At 47.1% G+C, this 23,423-nt stretch overlaps 2 protein-coding genes across 5 annotated transcripts in view; one reads left to right on the top strand and one right to left on the bottom strand.

Annotated features, from left to right (window-relative positions):
* The window catches only part of kdm2ba (lysine (K)-specific demethylase 2Ba), a 28,020-nt gene extending 25,685 nt beyond the window's left edge, over window positions 1-2,335 (top strand). For all 3 annotated transcript variants that reach the window (XM_036527903.1, XM_036527904.1, XM_036527901.1), the window contains exon 10: window positions 71-2,335. In XM_036527903.1, the coding sequence (XP_036383796.1) occupies window positions 71-252 (182 nt within the window). In that variant the 3' untranslated portion in view covers window positions 253-2,335. The remainder of the gene's footprint in view (window positions 1-70) is intronic.
* Window positions 2,336-5,251: 2,916 nt separating this feature from the next.
* Window positions 5,252-23,180, bottom strand: rnf34a (ring finger protein 34a). 2 transcript variants are annotated; one of them, XM_036527227.1, is made up of 8 exons: window positions 23,088-23,180; window positions 15,633-15,851; window positions 13,122-13,511; window positions 10,022-10,084; window positions 9,310-9,511; window positions 8,250-8,279; window positions 7,870-7,911; window positions 5,252-5,479 (listed from the first exon to the last, which is right to left on the bottom strand). In XM_036527227.1, the coding sequence occupies exons 1-8, from the start codon at window positions 23,091-23,093 to the stop codon at window positions 5,292-5,294; spliced, it is 1,140 nt and encodes a 379-aa protein (XP_036383120.1). In that variant the 5' UTR covers window positions 23,094-23,180; the 3' UTR covers window positions 5,252-5,291. The 2 variants fall into 2 exon arrangements, with proteins under 2 accessions (XP_036383120.1, XP_036383121.1); XM_036527228.1 differs by lacking the exon at window positions 7,870-7,911.
* Between the last annotated feature and the right edge of the window lie 243 nt (window positions 23,181-23,423).

Below are 23,423 nucleotides of genomic sequence, written 5' to 3'. Positions count from 1 at the left end.
CCATTTCACTGGTTTTAACTGCTGCATACTTAGTTGTAACTTTTGCTTCCCCCCCCCCCTCCCCTTGCAGTTTGCAATAGGGTCACAGACCAGTCCCTGACCTACTTCAAGCGCTGTGGAAGCATCTGTCACATTGACTTGCGCTACTGCAAACAGGTGACCAAGGAGGGCTGTGAACAGTTCGTAGCGGAGATGTCCGTAAGCGTGCAGTTCGGACTCATAGAGGATAAACTACTGCAGAAAATCAGCTAGTCAATACTGGCGTGTCCAGTGCATTGTGGGTACTGAAACACAAAGAACCCTGATGGGTTTTTGCTTTTTTGCCAACGTACGGAACAGGAACGCGTGGTTTTCCGAATATGATTTGTGTCGGACGAGGGATTATTATTGTTTTTTTCCTCTTAAATGTGGAAAATGAACAGTGTTGGAAAACAGCGAACAATACGATGACGACACAATGAGGAATGGAAACACATTTTGTCGTGCAAAAGGTGGAAGAGACTGACTTCAGTGCATGGGGCTTCTCTGTGGATAAGGCCGTCCCTCAGATACCCAGGGAATCAGGTGCGAACATGTGCCCTGATAACGGTGGCAGTTCGTCCTCTCAACGGGACCCCTGGTGTGTTCCGCCTCGGAGCAGAACTTTGATTCGAGGAGAGACTGTGTAAAAAAAAAAAAAACGCATGTTTTTTGTTTCTTTTTTTATACTGTTAAGATCCTACCAGCCTTTTAAGTTAAAAAAAAGTCACATTGTGTTTAAGAAACACCACAAGGACCACAACTGATTTTTTAAAATTTTGTTTATTCATACATTTTTTCCCTTTTGTTACAATGCAAACCTCATGCATCGTGCCGAATATTTTTGTATCGGAAAGTGTTTCAAGCTCTCTATATATGCAGTATTGGATTCACACCGTTGTTCCATTTTGATTTCCAATTTTTCAATCTGCATCAATTGTTTTTCTTTTTGGCTGACTTTATCCTGTACTTTGGAGTTATGCCTGTACTAGCTTGTCCAGATGGAGGTGTTAATATATTAATTTATGCTGTGGTGTTCTATCTGACGTGGGTATTCCAAACTTGTCAGTACAGAGTTACTTTATCTCTTTCTTATGACTATATATATTCAGTCTATTTCAATGTGTTTATACCTGGGAATTCTAGGAAAACTATTTGCACTGTTTGACTTGAATAAATATAGCTATTTTTTTCCAAGGATCATCAGCTATTTATATGGGGAGTTTTGAGGGACTGAGGCTGTTATGCACTGTCTTATACTTACCTGTACAGTCACATGAATAATTTAATATTATTCAAACTGGGCCAAGTTTCATTATTTGAATATAAGTACCAAGAGCTGTAGGTGATGATAACCCTTATTTATATTAAAGGAATTCTGATTACATTCTGACATTTTCAGGCAGCTCTGTTGGGAGTAAACAAGATCCGTAAAACCTACCACCCAATCAGCAACTGAGCAGGCTGTTTATCCCAGCCCAGGTTATTGCCTAAAGTCTGTTAAGGAGTGGTCATGATGGTAAAATGATAAATCCATTAGCTATTGAAAAAAAAACCCTAAATTCTAAATATTCTGAGTATGGCAGAGGTAGGTCCCACATCAGAGGAAGAAAGGATACACTGTTTGGGTGATGTCTGACTTCATTCAACACTACGAAATCACTCTGAGCAGACAGCAGAGAGTAACCTTGCTTGGCTAAGCTACACCGCTGCGGCGGTGCTGTCAGCTGTTCCTCCTCGTTCAGCCCCGTGGATGACATCACCGGTCTTGTGTTTTCTTTGTCGGTGATGTGCTACGCCCTGCAGGCCAAAGGGGGAACTGGGGGAATGTGCTCACAGCAGATTCGTAAGGTTGGCTGAAGGCGCCCTCATACACTGTCCACAAACCTGGCAGGTTGCAATGTGCCAGATTCAGGTTGCCTTTGACTACCTTAAGCACACAGGAGTGTTTGGGGGATAAATAAATCCAGAGTGAACAAGATCCTGACATATTCCAGAATTTAATTGCTTTATCCTCCACCAGATACCATTTCCAAATATCTAATCACTACTGACATTTCAGACCTTTAATTTGATTAAGTATCTTGTGCCTCCCCCTCTTGTTTCCCTCATAAGACCTTCACAGATCAGTGGTTAAAATATCATACTGGAGGGTGTATAGTGTCCCCTAGAATGTTTACGCATCAAACTGCATCTTCGGAAAGCAAGCTCACCCTCCCCAAGTGAGGTCCACGTTGCCGAATCTTCCTGCCTGCATTTTCCCCCCTCTGTCTCATGCCCCTCTGCACGGAGTCTACTATTGCTGCATCCACCCCCCCCCCCCCCCCCACCCACCCATGTAAGCTGTTGTTAAGTGTGGCACTTCTCCCGACAATAGCACCCTAGCAAGGTCGATGCTGTGTGCCAGCAGCCAGAAATAAACCTGCTCTGATCAGAGCGACTGCCGCAGCCAGGCCCTGTGAATGGAGCCATGTTAATGCCTCTCGGAGCTCGGCATTGTGTTTTGGCAGGCAGCTGTGAGGAGAGGCACTCTGTTAGCAGCGGGCAGGAGTCGAGCGCTCCCGCCGATGTTTTCCCTTTCACATCTGAATCAACCAGAATTACGCTGTGGATCGAAGCTGAACATGTCCAGGGTCCATTTGTGACAGGCTGACATTGAGAATTAAAAAAAAGAGAATACAACAGGGTTAATTTTAAGAGGAAGGCTCTGTTGCCAATTTTGTAACAGTAAAGTCTCTGGAATGCAAATAATGCTAAACAGCATCTGATTTGCGCTACATTATCACCAGGATATTAGATTTCCTCATGCAAAAGCTGGTAGCAAGTAAGGACGCGTTTGTGTGTGTGTGCGCGTGCGTGTGTCATCAAAATTCCCCTCTCAAGCTGAGCTGTCCAGAGATGCCAGAAAGGGTTAAGAATGGAAAAAATCATGAGTAATGTGTGGAACTCCTTTGGGTCAGCTCAGAGGGAGAGAGCGCTGATCCTGTCTTGAAACATGAAACTGCTGCCAGGTTTGTGCACTGGGGAGACAGCTATAGGGCTTCTTTTCAAGGAGCTTACATGTCTAAGAGGACAAAAAATAAAAAAACATCAGCCTTTTTTCTTCTGTGCAACCAAAGGATTAAGAGGTGTGTCTATATTATATATATATATATGGTTACCATCACTGTTCTGAATGAAAGGGAAACAGGACATACTGTAATTAGTCAAGGTACTGTATTTTTATTAAAGTCTTTTTTTTTTTTTTTAAATTACCAAAATAAAAAGTTCCAACATTCCAAAATACAAAGACTAGACCTCGCCAACTGTTTGCTTAAAATACACTTCTCATGGAGGGCATCTCACCCAAAGCCTGCTCTGTCATAAGAGGAGATGCCTTCATGTGACATCTTTCGAGAAATAGCAGCATACGACGACATTGTGTTCTACAGCATAGTGCTTGGTATATGAATGCATTTGATATCTGATAGTCAGTCCAGAGCAGGACAAGGGAAAGAAGGGGTTAAAAAGAAGGAAACCAAAAGGGGGGGCTGGGGGATTAACTGCAGTCAGAAGTCAAAGGACAAACGGGTATATAGACAATGGGTACCCAATGTCTATAAGCTTGGCGTTTTTTCATTTGCGGACAGACGGATCAAGCAAACAAAATCAAAGGTGGGAACATTACAACCAGTGAACAGTATGACTTTACTCAGTGACAGTTAAACTAGATCAATCTGAGGGACGTTTTCAAAAAAAACAAAAAAAAAACAAATCAGATATTAAACATTCAAAGCAAATGGAAAAAAAATATAGATATGTACATCTCATAATTAGTGATATGAAACATTATATGCATCTGTACAGCAATTCACTTTTCCTCTATATAGTTCTATATACCACAAGCGTGAGTAATAGACTTGCAGATAGATCTTTGATTTGTTAGTTCTATGTGTAAAACCTAATTTAACAAAAAAAAAAAAAAAAACCAATAAAACACACTTCAAGGTTTTACACCCACTTCAAAAAAGATTAAACAAAAGCACATCCACAATGGCAAAGATATGTATAGTAAGATAATGTCAAACCAAAGGGAAAAATACATAAATATATTTAGCACCTGTTTTCTCCCTATTTTATTATATTGTTTTTTTTTTTTAATTTCAACACTGACGGTGTTGAAAAAGAACACAATGCCAAACAGTAACAAGGGAAATAAAAATGTGAAATATTGCTGTTATGGTATCATGAGTTTAACACAAGTGGAACCTGGCCCTGACAGCCATTCTTTATCTTACCAGGAATATTCCAGAAACAAGTCGTTTCATCGTATTCTGCTGTTAAGATGGAGAGAACACTGGATTGACCCCACAGAGGGTGGTTAATCGCCTTGAGCGTGGCGTAGCGTACTGCGAGTCCGTGAGAGTGGAGCTGGAGATGTGGGAGACCTATGACATGCCAGTAATTAACAGCCACACCAACACACAAAGTGAAGACAGTGTGAGACGCTCGGGGGCTCTCATGTCTTCCTACATTTGGCACCTAATTCACGCCCCCCCTCCCCCCACAACCATGATAGAGTATGTGTCTTTAAAAGTGAGTTACTGCAGTGGTCACCCCTTCAGGTTCTCAGCTCTAAAAAAAAATGCTACAGTCACTGAGTGGTGAAGCAGTTTCTCAAACCACAAGATCTAACAGGAAATCTTTTTTTCTTTTCCTTTTTTGTTTGTTTTAACCATTGCACATATGATTGTAAAGCCCACATTCTCATTCTCTTATAACGCAAAAGTCTGAGTAAAGTCTTTTAGTGATAATTGAAAATAAGTCGTTTCACAATGAGCTGCAGTGGAATGCATAGTTACGTAAAAAAAAAAAAAAGTAGAATGTGGTTTGGTGAGAAAGCCAGCTGCATTTTGTACCAGTGCTGGGATTTCTACCTCCCATTGGTAAATTATTTAGTGATACAGGGCTTGCACTTGTTAAATTTCTCTTAAACGGATGAATTAAAAAAAAAAATGCAAGGATTTTAGTTTTTTTCCCCCCTCAAATCCCCTTTAAGCCTGGCCAAGACATTCTGAGGTTGTCATGAGCAAATGACTACAAATATGGATGACATCAGCAACCGCAAATGAAGAAAAATAAAATAAAATAAAAAAAAAATAAAAAACACAGAAGGGGGTCAGATTCACAGTATGGCCCGTGACTGTCCGAAGTGGATGAGGAGCTCATTGGCTCCGCAGCAGGGAGGCGTGGCAGACAGTGGGGGGTGGGGGGCGGGGTTAGGGGCGGGGCCGTTAGGACTTGAAGACGTGAACGGCCCGCACCACGTACTGTCTGCAGATGGGACACTCGCTCATCCTCTTCCCGCACTTGGTGCAGGTGACCATGTGGCCGCACTCCAGCAGCACGCAGTCGATCACCGCGTCCATGCAGATCCGGCACAGGTTGTCGTCGTGGTTGGTCAGCTGCAGCTTCTCCCCGTCTGTGGAGAGACACAGAAAGTAGATGGGGCTGTCACATCCAACACCACACCCACCTGTACTGACCACACACACATTCACCCACCCCTCTAAAAAAGCCAGACCTGTTCAGTGCTACATGTCTATGCAGCCTTCTACTTTCATCCTACTTAAACCTTCTCATCTGGGGTGCCCTACAGTAGCAAACTGTACTTCTGGAACTCAAAGAGGGTAGAATCCACAGAACGAGCATCCCCATCTTTCTGTGCCTGTCAGACAAGCCAGCAATCCTCCCCTAGATTTAACACCCTCCCTCACACACGTGTTATTTTAGGAACTCTCCGTTGTCACTTAGGAAACATCCTCGATAATAGCAGTCATAAAAACATAGTTAGGCTCTCAGGCCATCAGCTGAAAGCCTTCCCTTTCTGGGGCTGTTACTTTTATTACACCTGTTTTTTTTTTCCAGGTGGCAAACCATCTGATAACATTGATGTTTCGCAGCGAAACTGCCAGGCATCAGATATGGTCTGCTGATAGAGATTGCTTTTTTTTTGAGGGTGATGGACTATGCCTACAACTGCAAAAGCAATTTCACACGGACCAGCATGGCACAAAAAACTAATCTGAATGTTGCAGGATGAATCCCCAGGTGGGGGAGCTGCCATCCAGCAAAGTACTTAACCTAATTCAAGTAACTTGAGTAAATATCCACTGTAAATGGGAAATTATGAAGCGTAAGTCGGCCTAGATAAGAGCATTAGTTACGCATATAAATGATGGTGCTATTGATAAACTTACACTTATTCAAATATCCAATATTTCAGGAACCTGACATTTACTATGCATCACCAATGGGTAATGAGCAGCTGAACCTGCAAAGCATGACTTCCTGTATCAATCATCCAATATGGCCTCCGTGTCTCTAGCACTTCAAAAATGCCATTTCACAAGTAAAAGTAGTTTACGTAGGTCAAAGATCGCAACACCTTCAGATATGCTGCACACTACATATATGTATCCGGGTCACAAGCTACAAAGTCAAAAGGTCAGGGTTGCCTTCAACATGCTTACTTTTCTTTACAACTTATTTACAATGACAGCCTGGCCACACCCCATGAACAACACGGCGGCAACTACTTTCAATCCCGAATATCACATCTCAAAATTTTGCATCTTTCATCAATGAGAAGTGCATTTTAACTACCACATCATTCTGAATGCTTGCAAAGTTGACCGAAATATCACACAGACACAGCAAAGCAATAGGTCACTGCATAAATGGAAGTGCCTCATCCACAATCTCAACAGACACATCAGAAAATGCTTTTACAGCGCACACTGATGGCCACTGGCAGATGGAAACTCAAGTTCTTGGGTCACATGATTCAAATTGCAGACGGCAAAAAATATGTCAGTCGCTGCTTATCAGACCTCCTGAGGGCCACTTCATGTGAACGTTAGGCACTACTACAACAATATCAGCACGGCAGTAACATACATGGGCTTAAGATAACAGCCTACGTCCCGATACAGGAATACAAGGCAGGACCTTCAGGGGCCTAGAGACCCGAGAGGAGGCTTGTGCCCTCAGGTTCGAAACTGAAAAGCGACTTCGCGAGCGCGGCGACCGAACAGCAGGCGAGAGATGGGAGACATGCTCCATCTCACTGATTGGGTGCTAACGGCAGGGACTGAGCATGTCCAGATGGCAAGCAGGGAGCGCGGGGATCTTCTGCATTACATCGGTTTCAGACGAGCCCAACAAAGAGATGAAATGCAGAGGGGGGCTGGAACACAAACCTGGCAATAAGTTCCCCTCTCCCCACCCCCCACCCTCCAACCCCCCTTTCCCAAAATCTCTAGATGTGCTTATTTTGGCTGTATCCTCACTCGCTATGTTGAGGAGTTGTCGGCTTGGCCTCATTATGCCTCGTAGCTGTGACCATAATGTCAAAGGCATTTTTCTACTTTGAGAAAAAGAGACCAGATGCCCCAGACATAACCTGGAGTTTGTCCAGAATGCCACTTAAACACAAGCTGCATACCCACAATCCTCTCCTTTAATGGGATCATTTCAAAGACTTGTTCCCACAAACATAACTCAGAATGATGTTGAAATTCTGCGGTTGAAAAATAACAGCATGACAGGTCTCATGAAGAACAAACACATTTGAAGAGTCAAAGGGATGGGGGTGGAAGACTACAGATCCCATGGTGCACCACTGCAATGAGTCACATGCTTTCTGCCACTGCCATGCACTGCAGCGGCATGCCTTTGAACCTCGCAGGCCCGATGGAATGATGATGGATGGCGTGTCACGGACAGCACGAGTTGATGGTGGAGTGGCTGCCGGTGCACGATCAAGCTCACGTGCACGTGCGTGAGGGGGGACACTTATTGGCCTCTTACCTCCGATTCCACCGTTGCAGATAGGTGGTGGGTAGGCAACCACTTGCGTGGAAGGAGCAAAACAAAGTCATTAGACAACTCAGTCTGCACGTCCCTCAACTGATAAACCCCTGTGCAACTACTAAGCCTGAACCAAGGAATCAGAGCTTCACAACACTGAAGACAAACGAATCAGGGCAAAACTCCCCTACTTCCAACCTCGGGGCTTCAGTCTGAAGGCACACAGAGCTTATAGTACCCTTCACATGAGTTCACAGCAAACAGATCTGATTCTTTCCCGTTCTGTGCAAGGCAGCATCGCAATGTTTCAAATTCAGCTGCCTTGCCCAAAACACGGGTGCAATTTCAAGCATGTGAGTCACAATGAACCAATCTCTTACCTGCAGTTATACTGCTGTTCACATTTTCCACTGTAAAAGACAAAAGAAAAAAAAAAACAGGAAACAAGTTAATAGTCTCCTTGTCCGGAGCCAAACGGAAAAAAAGACAATTCCTAAGAAGAAAAAAATACAAAACAAAACATTTTCTCAGCTGTAACAGTTGACATACTGCTGAAAAGGGAGTAGGATGTATTGTCTGGTGGTAAGTGATGCCTGTACAATGTGGAATCAAACAGACACGCACTGGTCGGCCACAGACATATCTACAAATCTGGGACAATATTACTCAAAATCCTGATCCGCCTTATCTCCCTGAGATACGATTTTTCATTAAAGTATTTCTGAAGGGTGTCCTCTCCTCCCATGAGCAAACCTTAACCCACCCACTGTCCTGAAAGGACATTCCGGGAATCCTACTTTTACAACAATTAATTCTTATTGACAGGCCGATTCCAGGAACAATGGTCACTCTAAGGTCAATGGTCATTTTAAGACAGCTAATCGTGTTTGCACTAGAGTAAAAGGAAGCATGCTACTTTGATAAAGAGAAGGCATAGGTGACTTAACACAGCTTCCATGTACAGCTGCGTAAGTACACAAACACAAACGGATATTTTTTAACTCATCAATAATGGGTAGTGTTGCTTTCTTCTGTGGCTAGGATCAGCAACAGAAACCTATGCTGTGAGCCACTGACAAAGCTAGCTAACTAGCTTGCAAAGTTTCCAAGTTCAAAATACTGCCAAACCACATCTGAGCTGAAAGTAGATGGGATTAGGAGGCTTACTAATGACCTAGAGCACCCTGGCTGAGATACTGGCAGGCTAGGAAGGGAGCTTCAGCTGTCTTAATTCAAGACACCAGACAGCCTGATACGTAGACAGGACCTGTTGTTGTGGTCAGTAGTGACAAAGGATCAGTGCCTGTATTTAGGCCCCCTCTCGCCCCCTGGAGGTGGCATGGAGTAATTACAGAGATCAGTGCCCGTGTGCAGGCCTCCTCTCGCCCCCTGGAGGTGGCATGGAGTAGTGACGGAGATCAGTGCGTGCGGGCCACTCACAGGACTTCCTGTTCTGCTCGTTCTCTCGGTACAGCCGGCTCACGCGCTCCACCAGCTCCCACTTCTCGCAGCAGCCCGAGTAGTTGACGAAGTTGCGGGCCAGGACTTCCTTGAGCTGCCTGACGGACAGGTTCTCGATGTCCTCCAGGCTGGAGATGTCTGACAGGGAGGCGCGCGCCCGTTTCCGGGTCATGGGACTCGCCTGGCGTTGCACATCACAAAGAGAAACCCACCTCAGAGCCACAGTCGGAGGCCACAATATCAACCACAATAAATCACCAAAAACAACCTTCATATCTGCACACGCTAGAACCTCATATTTGCACATGCTAGAACCTCACAGGAGTTCTGCCCAAGGACCCTTAAACTGCAACAGCACTCGCATATTCACGTAAATACAGGAATAACAACAATACCCATCACATGCTGGTTCCGCTTCATAGCTCAGGAAAGAGGCCTCATAAATGATCAGAAATGTGGTAACTCTGCAGTGTTAGGACAGTGTGGATTGTTGCACAGAAAAAAACAGCTAAGTAACAACTGCAGCGACATTAAGTTACACCAGCACCGTGAAGCACTTACACTGCTACCTGTTCATAGTAACGCGTGTGAGGCACGCGTAATCCGCCAGCGTTAGCCGGCGCGCGCGTGAAACTCAAGCTACAGGACGCGTGGGCGGCGAGAGACGCAGGGGAAGCGGGGAAGGCCTCACCTCCGGCGTGTTCTCCTCTGTTTCCAGGTTCAAGAGGGACAGAGACGTGGCATCTCCTTGATCCTGTGTAGTCGACAGAGAAGCCAGAAGGTAAAAAAAAAAAACATGAATGAGGTCCTTGGGGAGGGTGGGGGGGGGGGGGGTGTCAAAGAGGCTCTGAGGATGACGGTCAAAGCCAGCCTAGTTTTAGCAGGCTTAGCGCTCAGGGATTACAGACGCATGTCACTTAATGACCCCGCCACATTGTAAACCTACCACTACGCCCGGCCTTCCATTCATAGTGAAGCTTTGTCAATTTTATTTACAGGCTGTACAGGTATATATATATATATATAGTGCTTCACCCTGGCTTATCCATTTGAGCTCAGAGGTTAAAATAAAGTGGAGGCTATGGCCTAATCCATTCTAATGCCATTCACTCACTGACTGTGAAACAAGGCTCTGTGTGTTGACAGTAGATTGCTCTGGGCTTACTATGAATAATTCTGTATAATTTCTCTACTGAACAAGGCTGTTTTTTTGTATTATATCATACCACATTACAGTGTATAAAGATCTATATAACCTCCAATGCAGCAGGAATGAGCCCTGCTCCCGGAGAACGGCTCGGGCCGTTGGATTTGGTTGGTCCGGGCCCAACCAATCGAATTTCGTTATGAGACGGTCAGGCTTGATTCAGCAGGGCTGCGGCTTTGAGGCGGGTTTGGGCGCAGATAATGGAGGAACGATGCGAACATCCTGCAGCACGCTGCACAAGCGCAGCATCGGTCCCGCCGCTGCGCCACCGAACAACGTCCCTGCAGCACGCTGCACAAGCGCGGCATCGGTCCCGCCGCTGCGCCACTGAACAACGTCCCTGCCGCACGCTGCACAAGCGCGGCATCGGTCCCGCCGCTGCGCCGCTGAACAACGTCCCTGCAGCACGCTGCCCGCACGCTGCACAAGCGCGGCATCGGTCCCGCCGCTGCGCCGCTGAACAACATCCCTGCCACATGCCTTAGCCACTGCAGCACGCACACACAGAACACACTCACAAGCGTGCACACGTACACGCGCGCACAGGCACGCACACACAGAACACACCCACAAGCGTGCACACGTACACGCGCGCACAGGCACGCACACACAGAACACACCCACAAGCGTGCACTCGTACACGCGCGCTCACACACACGCGCACACAAAAGCGTGCACACACGCGCACACACACAGAACACACCCACAAGCGTGCACTTGTACATGCGCACACAGGCACGCACACACACACGCACACACCCAGTTGCACACGTGCATGTATGCACACACAAACACATCTATGCATGGACATATGCATACACACATACACAAATGCATACACACACAAAAATGTGCACACACACACATAGACAGAGAGAGACAGACACACACACACGTGCACGCGCACACACACACACCACGCGTGTGCTGACAGCACCGAGGCCCTGCCCTTCTCCCTTGCTGCCCCCCCCCCCCCCCCCCCCTTTCCCAGCGCGCATCTCCCACACTCACCCTGCCGTCACCACGAGGCATGCGGCCCTAATGGAAGCCGGCAAGCTGCTCCCAGCATGCACTGCTTTTAATAATGCAGCAGCAGCAGCAGCAGCCCACCCGCCCATCAGCCCGCCTGCCTGCCCGCTCCTGCCCTGCTTCTACAGCCCAGATGTCACGCCCTCCCTCCGCCACCGGCCCCCCAAGCTGCCCGGTCCTGCCGTGGGTCTTAATCAAATAAAGAGGCAGTTAAAACAGCAGCCTCTTAAAATAAAAAAAAAGGGTCTCCGGTTCATTCTAAGCCCTTCAGTCCTCTTATGACGGGCTGCTCAGAGACTCACGATGCCGCCTTGCGAATTAATGCAGAGTCATTCCAGCTCTCCGGCTCAAGGGCCCGCATCCTTACTGAGCATTTCAATAAGAATGACTGTGTACCGTGGGATAAAAATGCCCCCCCTCCCTACCCTCTCAGGACATTACCCCCCCCCAGCATTGAGCAACCTGAAAAAAAAGAATGCTGTTTCACTATCAACCCCCTGTCCACTGAGCACCAATGCAATTTCCTGCATGTAATGGTCGTTACACTGAGAGATTGATACATCCACACATCGCAAAGCCAAATTTAGACCTTTTAAAACCCAGATTGAAGCAGCAAATGGTCCCAGAGGCAGAACTCGAGACGTTTTCCATCTTTTTTTAAGTTCCAGCGCAGCCCCTTAATGGACTTATTGAACCACGCATTACTAGCATTATACAAATGGCTCGGGAAACATAAAGTTAAGCCACCGCCAATGATTTACACACCAGGCACTGCGGCTGCTTCAAATGCGGCCCCCTTCCCTCCTCTGCTAAGTGCTAACTCACACAGCAGAACACGGCCACTGTTCCTATACGACGGGAAGTTTCAGAGGTAATGTGGTGTAAAATAGTGCACGAGCACAGTCACTTAAAACAGCGCAACACCACAGTGTGGCCGACTCACGCTCTTCCTCACAGCGGAAGGGTGTGGCCCTAAAAAATGCCACACCAAACTAAAATGAACTCAATACAAATTCACAGACATGACCTTTCACCTACCCAACAGCCTGCCAGCGGGGTAGCCATATCAAGCTCGTACTGAACGCATTTTGAATGCAAATTTTTTTTCCTCCATAATTAGTCTGGGTTTCCAAGTTTTTTAATTCCCTCTGGAAAATGCTCTACAAAAATGTACAGTGCTTTGAGAAAATCTTGATTGCAAAAATGTGCTATAACAAATAAAAATCGATTGATTGACTGATTGATTTTGGCTTTCTGTTTCTGATCAATTTCAGCTTTCTCTGCTTTTTCAACCAGGTTATGGAAATCCATCTTTGGCTGCACCTCGCTGAGCATTTCTTGGGGGTTGGGTGGGTTGTGGGGAGACGGTTAAGGTTAAGGTTATGTGGGGGGGTTTTCGGGGGTCGGGGCGTTGGGGATGGGGGCGCGGCCGGCCCCGCCTACCTGGATGGTGGTCCCTGAGCTTTCACTCCTGCTGAGCGGTTAGGGTTAGGGTTAGGGTTAGGTGGGGGGGGGGGGGGGGGGGGGGGTTGGGGGTTGGGGGTGGGGGGCCTACCTGGATGGTGGTCCCTGAGCTTTCACTCCTGCTGAGCGGTTCTCCCTGAGAGGCGGAGAGCGCCGACTGCTCGGAGGCGGAGCGCACAGTGGAGAGGGGCGGGGTGAAGGGGCCGCGCGACTGCAGGCTGGCCGTGTCCGGGTCGTCCTCGCTGTCCGCCCCCTGGTGGCACAGCACCAGGTCCACCAGGTCCTCCTTCTCCCGGCAGGTGTCGGTGGGGATGTTGCGCAGCACCAGGTACTGCCGCAGGTCCTTGACGCGCAGGCGCATCAGCTGCGGCCGCTGGAAGGCCGTGCCCTTCAGCAGGTGGCAGGTGGCGCACCTGCGGAGGTTCTCCTGCAGCACTGAGCACAAAGAGCAGAAGTTCTTCTTGCAGTCGCAGCAGATGTGCTGCGGGGAAGAGAGACAGGGAGAGAGAGGTCAGAGGTCGTGAGCCCCTGGTGCATTCTGGGTCTAAATGACAGACAGGAATATGACTTTTCCTTACGTCACAGTATGTTCATCAAATATATATGTATGCATGTATGCATGTATGTATGTATGTATGTATGTATGCATATGTATTCGTTTGAGATTTTACTGAAACAATTCCTATGCAAACTTCCTCTCAGGATCAAACAACTGTTCCCCACAGGTGTAGCCCCAGCAGCCCACTCAGTGGACACAGACAGGAAGGATATTATTGGTGTCCGTAACTGAGGGGGCCCGGATAAGCCTGGAGGACAGGAATCGGCATCTTAAAACGATTTTCTGATATTCTTCAATCGAGACTTATCCGCTTCCATCCATCTCTCAAAGCGGATCGCCTCTTTCATGTCACTGGCAACAAGGCGTAATAAATGCATGTCCAGGGATTAGACGTTCTGTTGGCATGGCGACTGAGAGAAGCAAGTTGGGGGGGTGGTGGTTACTGACTGATGGAACTCCTGACGGTGATGTTCAGAACTGAACTTTATTCGCGGGTGCCGTTTGCTGGCTTTCTTGTGAGCCGCGAAGAAAAAAGAAAGAGGGTGGGGAGCCGTGACAGGCCGGGCGATAAAGAGGCAGAAGCGCTGCCGACAGGGAAGCAAAGCATATCACACAGGAGACACACGGGATCCAGGCCAGAGCTGCCCGCTGTCCGTCACACGTCTAAATCCACACCGCCTTCCCCCAAAAGAGGCAGTCTCACATCCCGGCCCTGGGGAACGGGGTACGAGCCGAGCTCTGAGGAAAGAGAACTACAACTGAACGGGAAAAAGTGAAAAAAGGAATACACGCGTTAATGCAGCGCACTGCTTCTGTGACGTGTCTGAGCGATGTTCAGAGGAATGTTTCAAAATAGAACACAGAAGTTGGAACATGCGCGAGAAACGCGAAGTGGAATGCTTTGAAACGGCCGCGGCAAGGGCCTTTGATGAATGATTTAGCTGGGAGACGCGAAAGCTTTTCTCTCTCTCTTAATCTCAGGGTCGCCGCTTTTGGTTTGATGAAGGTCACATGTCGCGCCTGTCCCAGCCCTCCCCCCTTGCCCCCCCCCCGCTGTCTTCGAGCCACTGCTGAGCCTGCTTCAGCCGCTGACAGAGCCCCGGTGATCCAACTATCCGTCCATATTTGGCGTCTTATCCCGGCCTGGCTCTCAGGGACACAGCGGATTACGCTGAGAGGAGACGCTGAGCCCGGGACGGGACGGGACGGGGCGGTGCTCTGACACACCTGGGACAGGGCACGTCGCGACGGGGACACAGTGTGCCTTCGCTGTCAGTGTGTGTGTGGGGGGGCACTGAAGATTAGACAGGAGTCTAGAAAGCTCTGACACACAGAGCAGAATATCTGCAGTGTGTGTGCTGCAGTGACTCACGGCACACAGGCCTGAGGAGGCTGAACTCACAGGGGTCTCAGACATTTACATTTTGACTTGCATGAACCGCTACAAGTAAAACAAAAATACAGCTTCGCGAGTACATTCTAGACTAATTCCAAAGAACATGTGCAGGTGTGTTGGCATCTGCTGATAAATGAATAAATATGGTTATTTTTTGCAAGGGACCATTTGTTGGGCGATGTAGTTTTTAATCCACAGCTTCACAAACTTATGTCATAGCTTTCCGTATTAACATTATCTGCCTTTATGGGCCAGGTCAAAATACACAATTCATCAACGATAAAACCATAAGAGAAGTGATAGCTATCCCTTTTAACTGTTGCATTTAAATCTGATACTGTAATAGTTTTGGTTCCAAATAAGCCTAATTAGATTACAAATAGTGTAGGTGATGTCGTACATATATCACATGACACACGACTCCTGAAGACAAAAATGAATGACCACATTTGCAACTAGTCAATATAATATGCAGTTGTGAAGGAGAGTTTAAAACTGCATTAGCTAACTAGTTTGTTTCATTGTAATGATGCACTGTGGATAATGAAGTAGCAGCAGTAACGTCCACTTAGCCTGCATAGTGTGTATTAAGCAGGATGCTCCCATGACCCGCCGGTCCCCCCATCCCACCCCCCCACAGCACGCACCTTCCTCCTGAAGACGGAGAAGGCCTGGCCACACGCCTTGCATACGAGACTGGGGCTCCCTGAGGTGGTAGGCGGGTAGGTGGAGTATCCGGCGCTGGGGGCGAACCGGAAGGGCCCGGCGCCCGCCCCGAAGCCCGGCTGCTGGCCGCGCACTGCCCCGGTCCCCATCACTTCATTCAGCAGACCACAGCATGAAGCCCACATCGAGGAGGCCCCCGCCTGAAGGACACAGAGCACACAGGCGAGGAGGTCAGGGGTGTCAGCCAGGGCCTTCCTGGATCCTACAATGGGTGGAGCTACTGCGTACCATCAGTGACTCAGTGATCTTTGCTGTGGAGAGCAGAGGCTTCCAATTGGATTATAGTGACCAAACTGGAAGTGACTGACAGTACATGGTACCTCCAATGCAGGCTCATTATATCGTCAGTTGGGAAACACTCACTGCCATGTTTATTCACACCCCTGATTAAACAAGGACATGACATCACACAATGAAATGTAGACAATTTCTATGTTTTGTGGAATCAAATGTATTATTTGTGAACAATATGGCATGCTGCACACAGTGGCATTGCACTGAGCCGTACCAAGTTGAAAGTACAGGATTTAAAAAATTATAAGCAAAATTAAAATGATGCCAAACATGTTACACAGGTCGTCAGATGCCCAGGACGTCCTGGCTGGTCCCGTCTGGAGCAGACCAGGCACGTCCCACAGAGCGAGCCGTCCCGCAGTCACACAGGCGATCCCGGGCATCTATCTGCCTGTGAACACCGCGCACACCTCTGTGTGAAGTCTACCACAATGATTGACTAAATGTTTTGATCACACGCTCGGCTGGCCGCGGAAACTCTGTCAGGGAAGTGTTTCGGCGCAGGATATCACACGCTACCAGAACGCGTGAGGAAGCCGCTCAGATCGCGAGCTCTAAAAATAATGGGCCCGGTCGTGCGGAGACGAGATATTAAGCCCTTAAGGTCTGAGCAGCGGGAATTAATGAGAGCGCCGCGCAGGTAACGGCTGAGGAGAGGGGGACGGCAACGGCAATCTGCTGGCTGATGGGGTGATTAGCCGCATGGCGTGGGGGGGAGCAAGGCCGGTGGCTCTGTCTGTACCCCCCCCCCCCATCCCCCACCGCTCCTCCTCCTTGACCTATGAGAGACAGCCCTGCCACTTCCCAAACAAGTCAGGCCAAACTTTACCCTAATGAACAGTCCAAACTCCCAGTTCACACCGATCGCTACGCAACGTGTGGAATCGCAGTCAGTTTATTAGTTTAAGGTACAAGAGGCGGGAAACAAACAGCAATAGAGCTCTTTTATCATGCGGTCAGGGCTGTGTTTACACAAAGGCTCACGAAAGTGAGAAGTGAAGCTCCTGTAATTTTGAGTGATTGTGGGTAAACACAGTCGAGTTTGCTCCAAGGCCTCCGAAGGAAGAGGCAGCTTGCCTGACTCAGAGATTCTGCACTTTTCACTGGCTCCACGCGTGCCGTCTCACACGACAAACAGTCCACACTCCGCCATCGGCAGCCCTTCAGAACGAGCCGGGAGGCCCTCTGATCGTATGTCCCGGGTCCTTACAAGCAGCTCCTGAACCTGGGAAGAGTGTGTTGCAGTGAAGACGGTGCGGAGGAGCCGGGACAAGAGCTAAAACGGGAACAAAAAAAGGCTTGACTGGAGTGACAGCCGTCCCGCTGACGCATCCGCCCGACAGACATGCGCGGGCCTGTGATCTCCTCCCCGCCGGCTGCGTGTGACACCCCGGCACATCGATCAGGGGCGGCGTTTTTCCCCCTCAAACGGGCTGACAAACAGCACCGCGCGTCAAACACGACGTCTCGACTGCATCGTCCCCACTGCGCGGTTCGCGAACCCCTCCAGGATCGCGCCGTCTGTCTCCAAGGCGCCCTCGGAGCGGTTAAAATGAGAGGAACGTCCCGTCCCATATCGGGGGGGGGAATAAATGCACCGGACAGAGATGAAAGTGAAAAGTGGCACATTTAAAATGCTAATCCCTGCTTAAGCAAAGGGACACTTCCAACGCCCCTTCTCAGATGCAGAAAGATGCCGCAAGGGTTCAGGAAGCCGAAAAACTCCCCATCCCAGGCGAGGGGAGGAGACATGGTCATGGCAGCTGAGAGGCGAAAACCGCTCTAGCCAAGCTGGATCCTTGCCAGAGGCTGGGCTTTTCTCCTCCGGCTTTAATTAGCACTCCAAAAATCAGGAGCAGGGGAGGAACTGTACAACCAAATGAGACAGGAACAGGACATTCTCTGTCCTGTGCCTTCCTGTGGCTGCCTGGTCCTAGCCCTAGCCCCGCTCTGAAGCGACTCGTCCTTATAGGAACCATCAAGGCCCGTGAACCAGCTCACAAAGGCTAAACAAAAAGGCCCAACTAATACCTTTTTGTCTCAATTCTGTTCAAAGCTAGTTTTGAAGCAAAGACCAGTACATCCAGAGGAAACCCAGTACTCCTGACAATAATCCTTAGCATTGAGTTATATGTTTGATGTGTAAAAATGACTGGGTTTTTGACAGCTGGCAGGAAAGAAGGGCACGCTTTTCAGTCAAAGGCATTTCCGGCAAACGCTCACAACTTCATTCTACTCACCAGGGGAACCCTGGTTCTCTTCACAAGCTTGGCAAGTGCACTGTGGCGTTCTTCAAATAAATTCTTAGGACACCATCTTAAAAAAGGGGCATCTGATGGAATACAAAGATGCGACACTTAAAAATGGACATTTATACTGCTTGGCTGCCTAGCTGCTCCACTATGGGGCTGCAGCAGCCACCCCTGCTGGGCTGAGGGGTAGTGTGGAGCAAGCTGGTACACACAGTGGCAGACACTCTCTGTGCATTCCTGACACATGCTGCTCACAGGTTAAGAGTCAAGCACTCTAACCTCAGCGTCATGTGCTTCTCTGCCACTTTTATAAAGAAATATAAACGCAAAGATGGGTTCCCCTAAATCAAGCAAATTCAACTGAATTGAGTTCAGCCTGAAAAAGATGCATGCAGTCTATTATATGGTGTAGGTAATATGGCCATGGAACTCTGCATGCAAAAATTAGCCAGAGACAGACAGAGTTAAACCACTGATTAGGAGATGTAAAGGTCTACTGTTAGTGGAAATGCTGACACAGATTACTGGGGTAGCAGTACATAATAGATTAAATTTATTCTTTTTTCTTTATAAAAAAAAAAAACAAGGAAAATGAGTACATCAAGCAGTGTTTTTTGGTCTGTTATAGTAAGTCCAAACATTTATACTGTTTAGCTTTCTCCTGGGATATTAAAAGCTGACTGACAGTTTCAATATCGCCGTCTGTCTAATCTTTACCTGCTTATTGCCGTATCCTTATCAATCCAATATTTCTTCGAGTTAGTCTGGGTTCTGACAGATACTGAATGACCGTGCCTGCTGAGGACACGTAAACATTTCAGGATCACTTAGATGGCAGGACAGCCTGCAGCTTTGCCCTGAGAAATAAACGACCGTCGGAGGAGGAACCCGGAGGGAAATGACTGCAGTCTGCTGCCTGCGATTCTCTGGGATCATGTTTACCGGCCGACCACTCCAACGGGACCCAGAGAAGCACTGTATTTGTACCGGAGTGGCCATAAACTACATTATATTACATTACATTATTGGCATTTAGTAGATGCTCTTATCCAGAGCAACTTACATCAGTTAGAGTTTCTTTTTTAAAATGTTATCCAATTATACAGCTGGATGTTTACTGAGGCAATTGTACCTTGCCCAAGGGTACAGCAGCAGCACAGCAGGGGAATCGAACCAGTAATCTTTCGGTTACAAGTCCCGCTCCTTAACCTCTATGCTATTCTGTTGCCCCACTAGGCAAGACTGGGTCTGTGGCAGACAGTGTCATGCAACAGGTGGCCTATTTTGACTGAGGTGGAACCTGCAAGAAGCAGTAGTGAACATGTTTTACGTACGCTGAAGTGACAATCACAAAACCTTACATTACCATCCCAGTCCCGGTAGGCTTCCTGCCCGAGTCCTGAATCCTGCTCAGTCCTAATGCACATGAATATCACACCAAAGGGCTACGAAGCGTTCTTCAAAGGGAAAAGACGCCATCGTGTTTACACGCGCAACACACAAAGGTTAGTCTGTGAAGACAGGTGAGACTAGAGGATAGCGATCAAACTAGACTGCAGTGCACCGCACCAACGAAAGAACAATGTTAGCCCGCTTAGTGCTAGTAATGCAGACCCAAGCATGTGGAATTATTGTATCGAGATCTACATGGAACATTACCTAATATTACCAAATTGTTGGGCAAGAGCATCTTGAACTTGGCTGTTTTTGTTTTATGTGGGGGAGGTTTTTGGACAGATTCCCTTTAATTGCACTGACTGATCGAACAGTGTGATGTAAGTGATGAGTCTGGCAAAGTGAAAGTATTTAAAGCAGGAGAGAATCTTGCACTGTAGCGTTGCTTTGTCGCATACAATTAGCTTATGGTTAGAAGCCAAATATGAAGAAAACACTGCGTGATAGTGGAAAAAAGATGTATCCAATAGTTTATTGAACTCTCCACATAAATCACGTTAAGAGCTATTTTTAAAACAACGTGTCTTCTAAAGTACTGATTTGCTGTTGTGGGAATTGCGGTTGGATTTTTTTTGTACTCTGGAAGCAAAAGAAAATGAGCTGGCAGCTTCGGCCGATTGGAAAAAAAGGTATCGCGGAGGACAGGTTACCCTTAGGAGGAAACTGTTGTGTATTCAGCGATAGCAGTGATTGCCACTTGGTGGCAATGAGCCAACGCGAATCGCCCAAGCCAAAAAGACAATTTGAAAATTTGTTTTGCAGAGTTCTGACTTGGTACTTATTTCGCAGGAGGCAGAATTTTTAATGAGCAAGACGAATGCCTGCCTTTGTTTCGAAAGGACAAATGTCCTTTCTTGTTTTGAATGCCATTTTGCACATGCAGCAAATGCATGATATTCAAACACCAGCATCTCTGCCCCACAGGTTAAGTAGTAGCTTGCATCCATGAGTCATGCCTCAAGATACTTTGCTAGAGACAGAGAATCTCAGCTCTACACTTAAAAGGTAAGGACAATCCCTCACCCCTTATAGCAATAGGTCAGTAAGCACACATACTGCCAAAGTAGGGCATTTTGAGCCTAAAAAGAAGGCAGAAACATCAAATACACACTCAATGGTGTAATCTTATGAAGAATGATATTTCAGATCTATCATACTCGCATTCAGTTAAGGTCAGCTAAGCAGTTGGTGGTAATAATATCCCCTAAAGCTACATCCACAGCTGATCAACCATGAACTGTTTATTTAACTGTTCCTGACAGAGAAACAGTTACACGTAACAGGACTTTTAAAAAAGCAGCCCTTTTACATTCTTTTAAATGAAAAAAGCCCTTCTGTCATCAGATTTAACACACATGGGTGTTAAATGTACTAACCAAGCAAAAGCAGTTGGCCACAGCAGTGTGTTACTAATTAAACAAGTCTGAATCATGACAATACAGTATGCCTTTTGACAAACAGAAATGGCAGCTAGCACAGGGCCACAGGGCTATGGGAACAGTGGACCTGAGGACCATGAAATCAGTCAAGTATAAAATTTGCTTACATCTAGTAATTGTTTTGGCCATGTACAATGCACACAGCCCTATTTTGATGTACTGGGCTGTGAAGTGTGATGTTGATTTAATCGTGTGACAAAGCCGCCACCCCTGGGTGAAGTACACAACAGGGGAGCTACACAGCTACAGTACAGAGCGTGGAAATGGTCAGCCAGCACCGGGGGTGGGAGGCTGCAATTTGTCAAATACAGAGGAAGGCCGTCAGCACACTCACAGCTACTGGGATAAAATGATGGAGAGGTACCCAAAGAACACAAAGACGACTGGGGAGAAGGAAGAACAGAGCAACCTGTTTGAATGGAATATTACTCTAGCCCCAGTCAGGATCTTGCAAATAGGTACAGCGTGACTATGTAGCCTATGAGTTTGCAGAACAGAAGCCACACCTCCCAGTACAAAAATCTGATAACTCATTGATTACGCAATTAAGTTTTTTTTTTTTTTTTAGTCGGAGGACCTCCTGTAACTTGATCCACTGCTGCTCTGAGCATTTGCATCACAAAGCATGATTAGTTAACATTTTGATAATATACCTACGAGAGGAGCTTGACCCTCAGCTCGTAGGCTGTATTAACCGCTAACTAATAGTGTCCGTCAGCTCATGTGTCAGTAGTTATACTTTGTACTGTCAGTGTTCAACAATTCGAACACTGACAGGGTCATCTTTCAACATTCTCTTTGGCTTCTCAACCACGCAGCTGATGAAGGTAACTGTTAGACGAGTACCTATACTTGAAGAGATTTCCTGGCATCGTCTGCAGTACAAATCACCTATAGCTATTTCTGCCCCCGATGTTTAACAACAATATAGTCTAACGTCTTACACATCTGATTAATTCGTTATTATTTACCGTGTCATTTACAAATAAACTTGGCAACATGTCTATTTTTTTCACAAATACGTTTTAGTACCTCACAAGTACCTTTAAGAAACACAATAACCATTAAGTGTTTCAAATGAAAATTGCAGGTCCCTAGCTGACAGAAACCTGTAAGCATCCAAGACATGCGGGTGAACAAACAAAACGTAGTCAGCCTTGTCAAAGCATGCCCTTTAAGTCATTGACTGCCACGATAAACTGATCCCATTAGCTAGCCAGGTACTAGGGGGGATTTGCGCTCTGCAATGACCGCTGCTATGCTTTCGCTTGGCAACTTAGCCAGCTAGCTAGGCGCTCACAAAACCCTAGTCATGGGAGTGAGTTGTGTGATCGGACGCAGTAACGTTACCCGGCTCGCAGTGAGTAATTTCACGTCCACTCATCTAGAGCATCTGTTGGTAAGGTAGCACATACTACAGCTAGGCGGCTAATAAACACACACTCAGTGCTCCAAACTAACGGTTCTCTTCTCAACTACCGGTGAAATTGCAGTTGACAGCATAGGTAGCTAGCTAGTGCATCGATTTAAACATAACGTTGGCTAAGTGGAAAAGCTAAGCAGCTACCAATCACCCAGCTAAGCTAGCTAACAGCTACTAATTTTCAGCACAAAGGAGCATAATCGTTAACCTTCTTCCATCTGGTTTGAACTGAAGCTTTCAAATATCAGAAGCCACCTAGCTAACCATCTACTGACAAATACAGCCAGCAACACAGAGAAAGCTGGCCAGCTCGCTACACAAACTGCAGGCTAACTACAGCAAGCTGGCCACTGGTCTGCACAGTTAGTTAGCTAATAGCGTTAAATTACATTAAAAGGCTAGCACACTGGTTAGCTACATTAAAGTTGAAAGATATGCCTCGTTTAGACGTATAAATACTGCCATTTGCAAAGGGGTTTTTTTCTCGTGAATGTGATATAAAATGTACCGTACCTTCATAGCAACTCCCGGTTGTGGAATTTACCAAAATATACTGATAGGATGACCATTGCAAGCACAGCGAGGATCACTCCATTACGTCTTCGCTTTCCGTCAGTCCAAGTGCTTTAGTATAACTAGCGTAACGTAACAGACACCAAATCCACCAATCATAAGGCACTCTAGGCAACGTTATCTATAGCAGCCAATCAGCGTTGAAGGGCGTTTCCTTTCGCGAGTACTGGGGCTGTGTGGGCATGTGTAAGCGAGTTGTATGCAGAGTGGTACAAGCCGTACTGCTCGGTGGAAATTTGTGCAGTCACAATGAATAGCCTACATTCGACATTGTTC

Source organism: Megalops cyprinoides, chromosome 4 (genome assembly GCF_013368585.1).
Source record: "Megalops cyprinoides isolate fMegCyp1 chromosome 4, fMegCyp1.pri, whole genome shotgun sequence".
Taxonomy (NCBI): domain Eukaryota; kingdom Metazoa; phylum Chordata; class Actinopteri; order Elopiformes; family Megalopidae; genus Megalops; species Megalops cyprinoides.
This window is presented reverse-complemented; position numbering and strand designations above follow the sequence as displayed.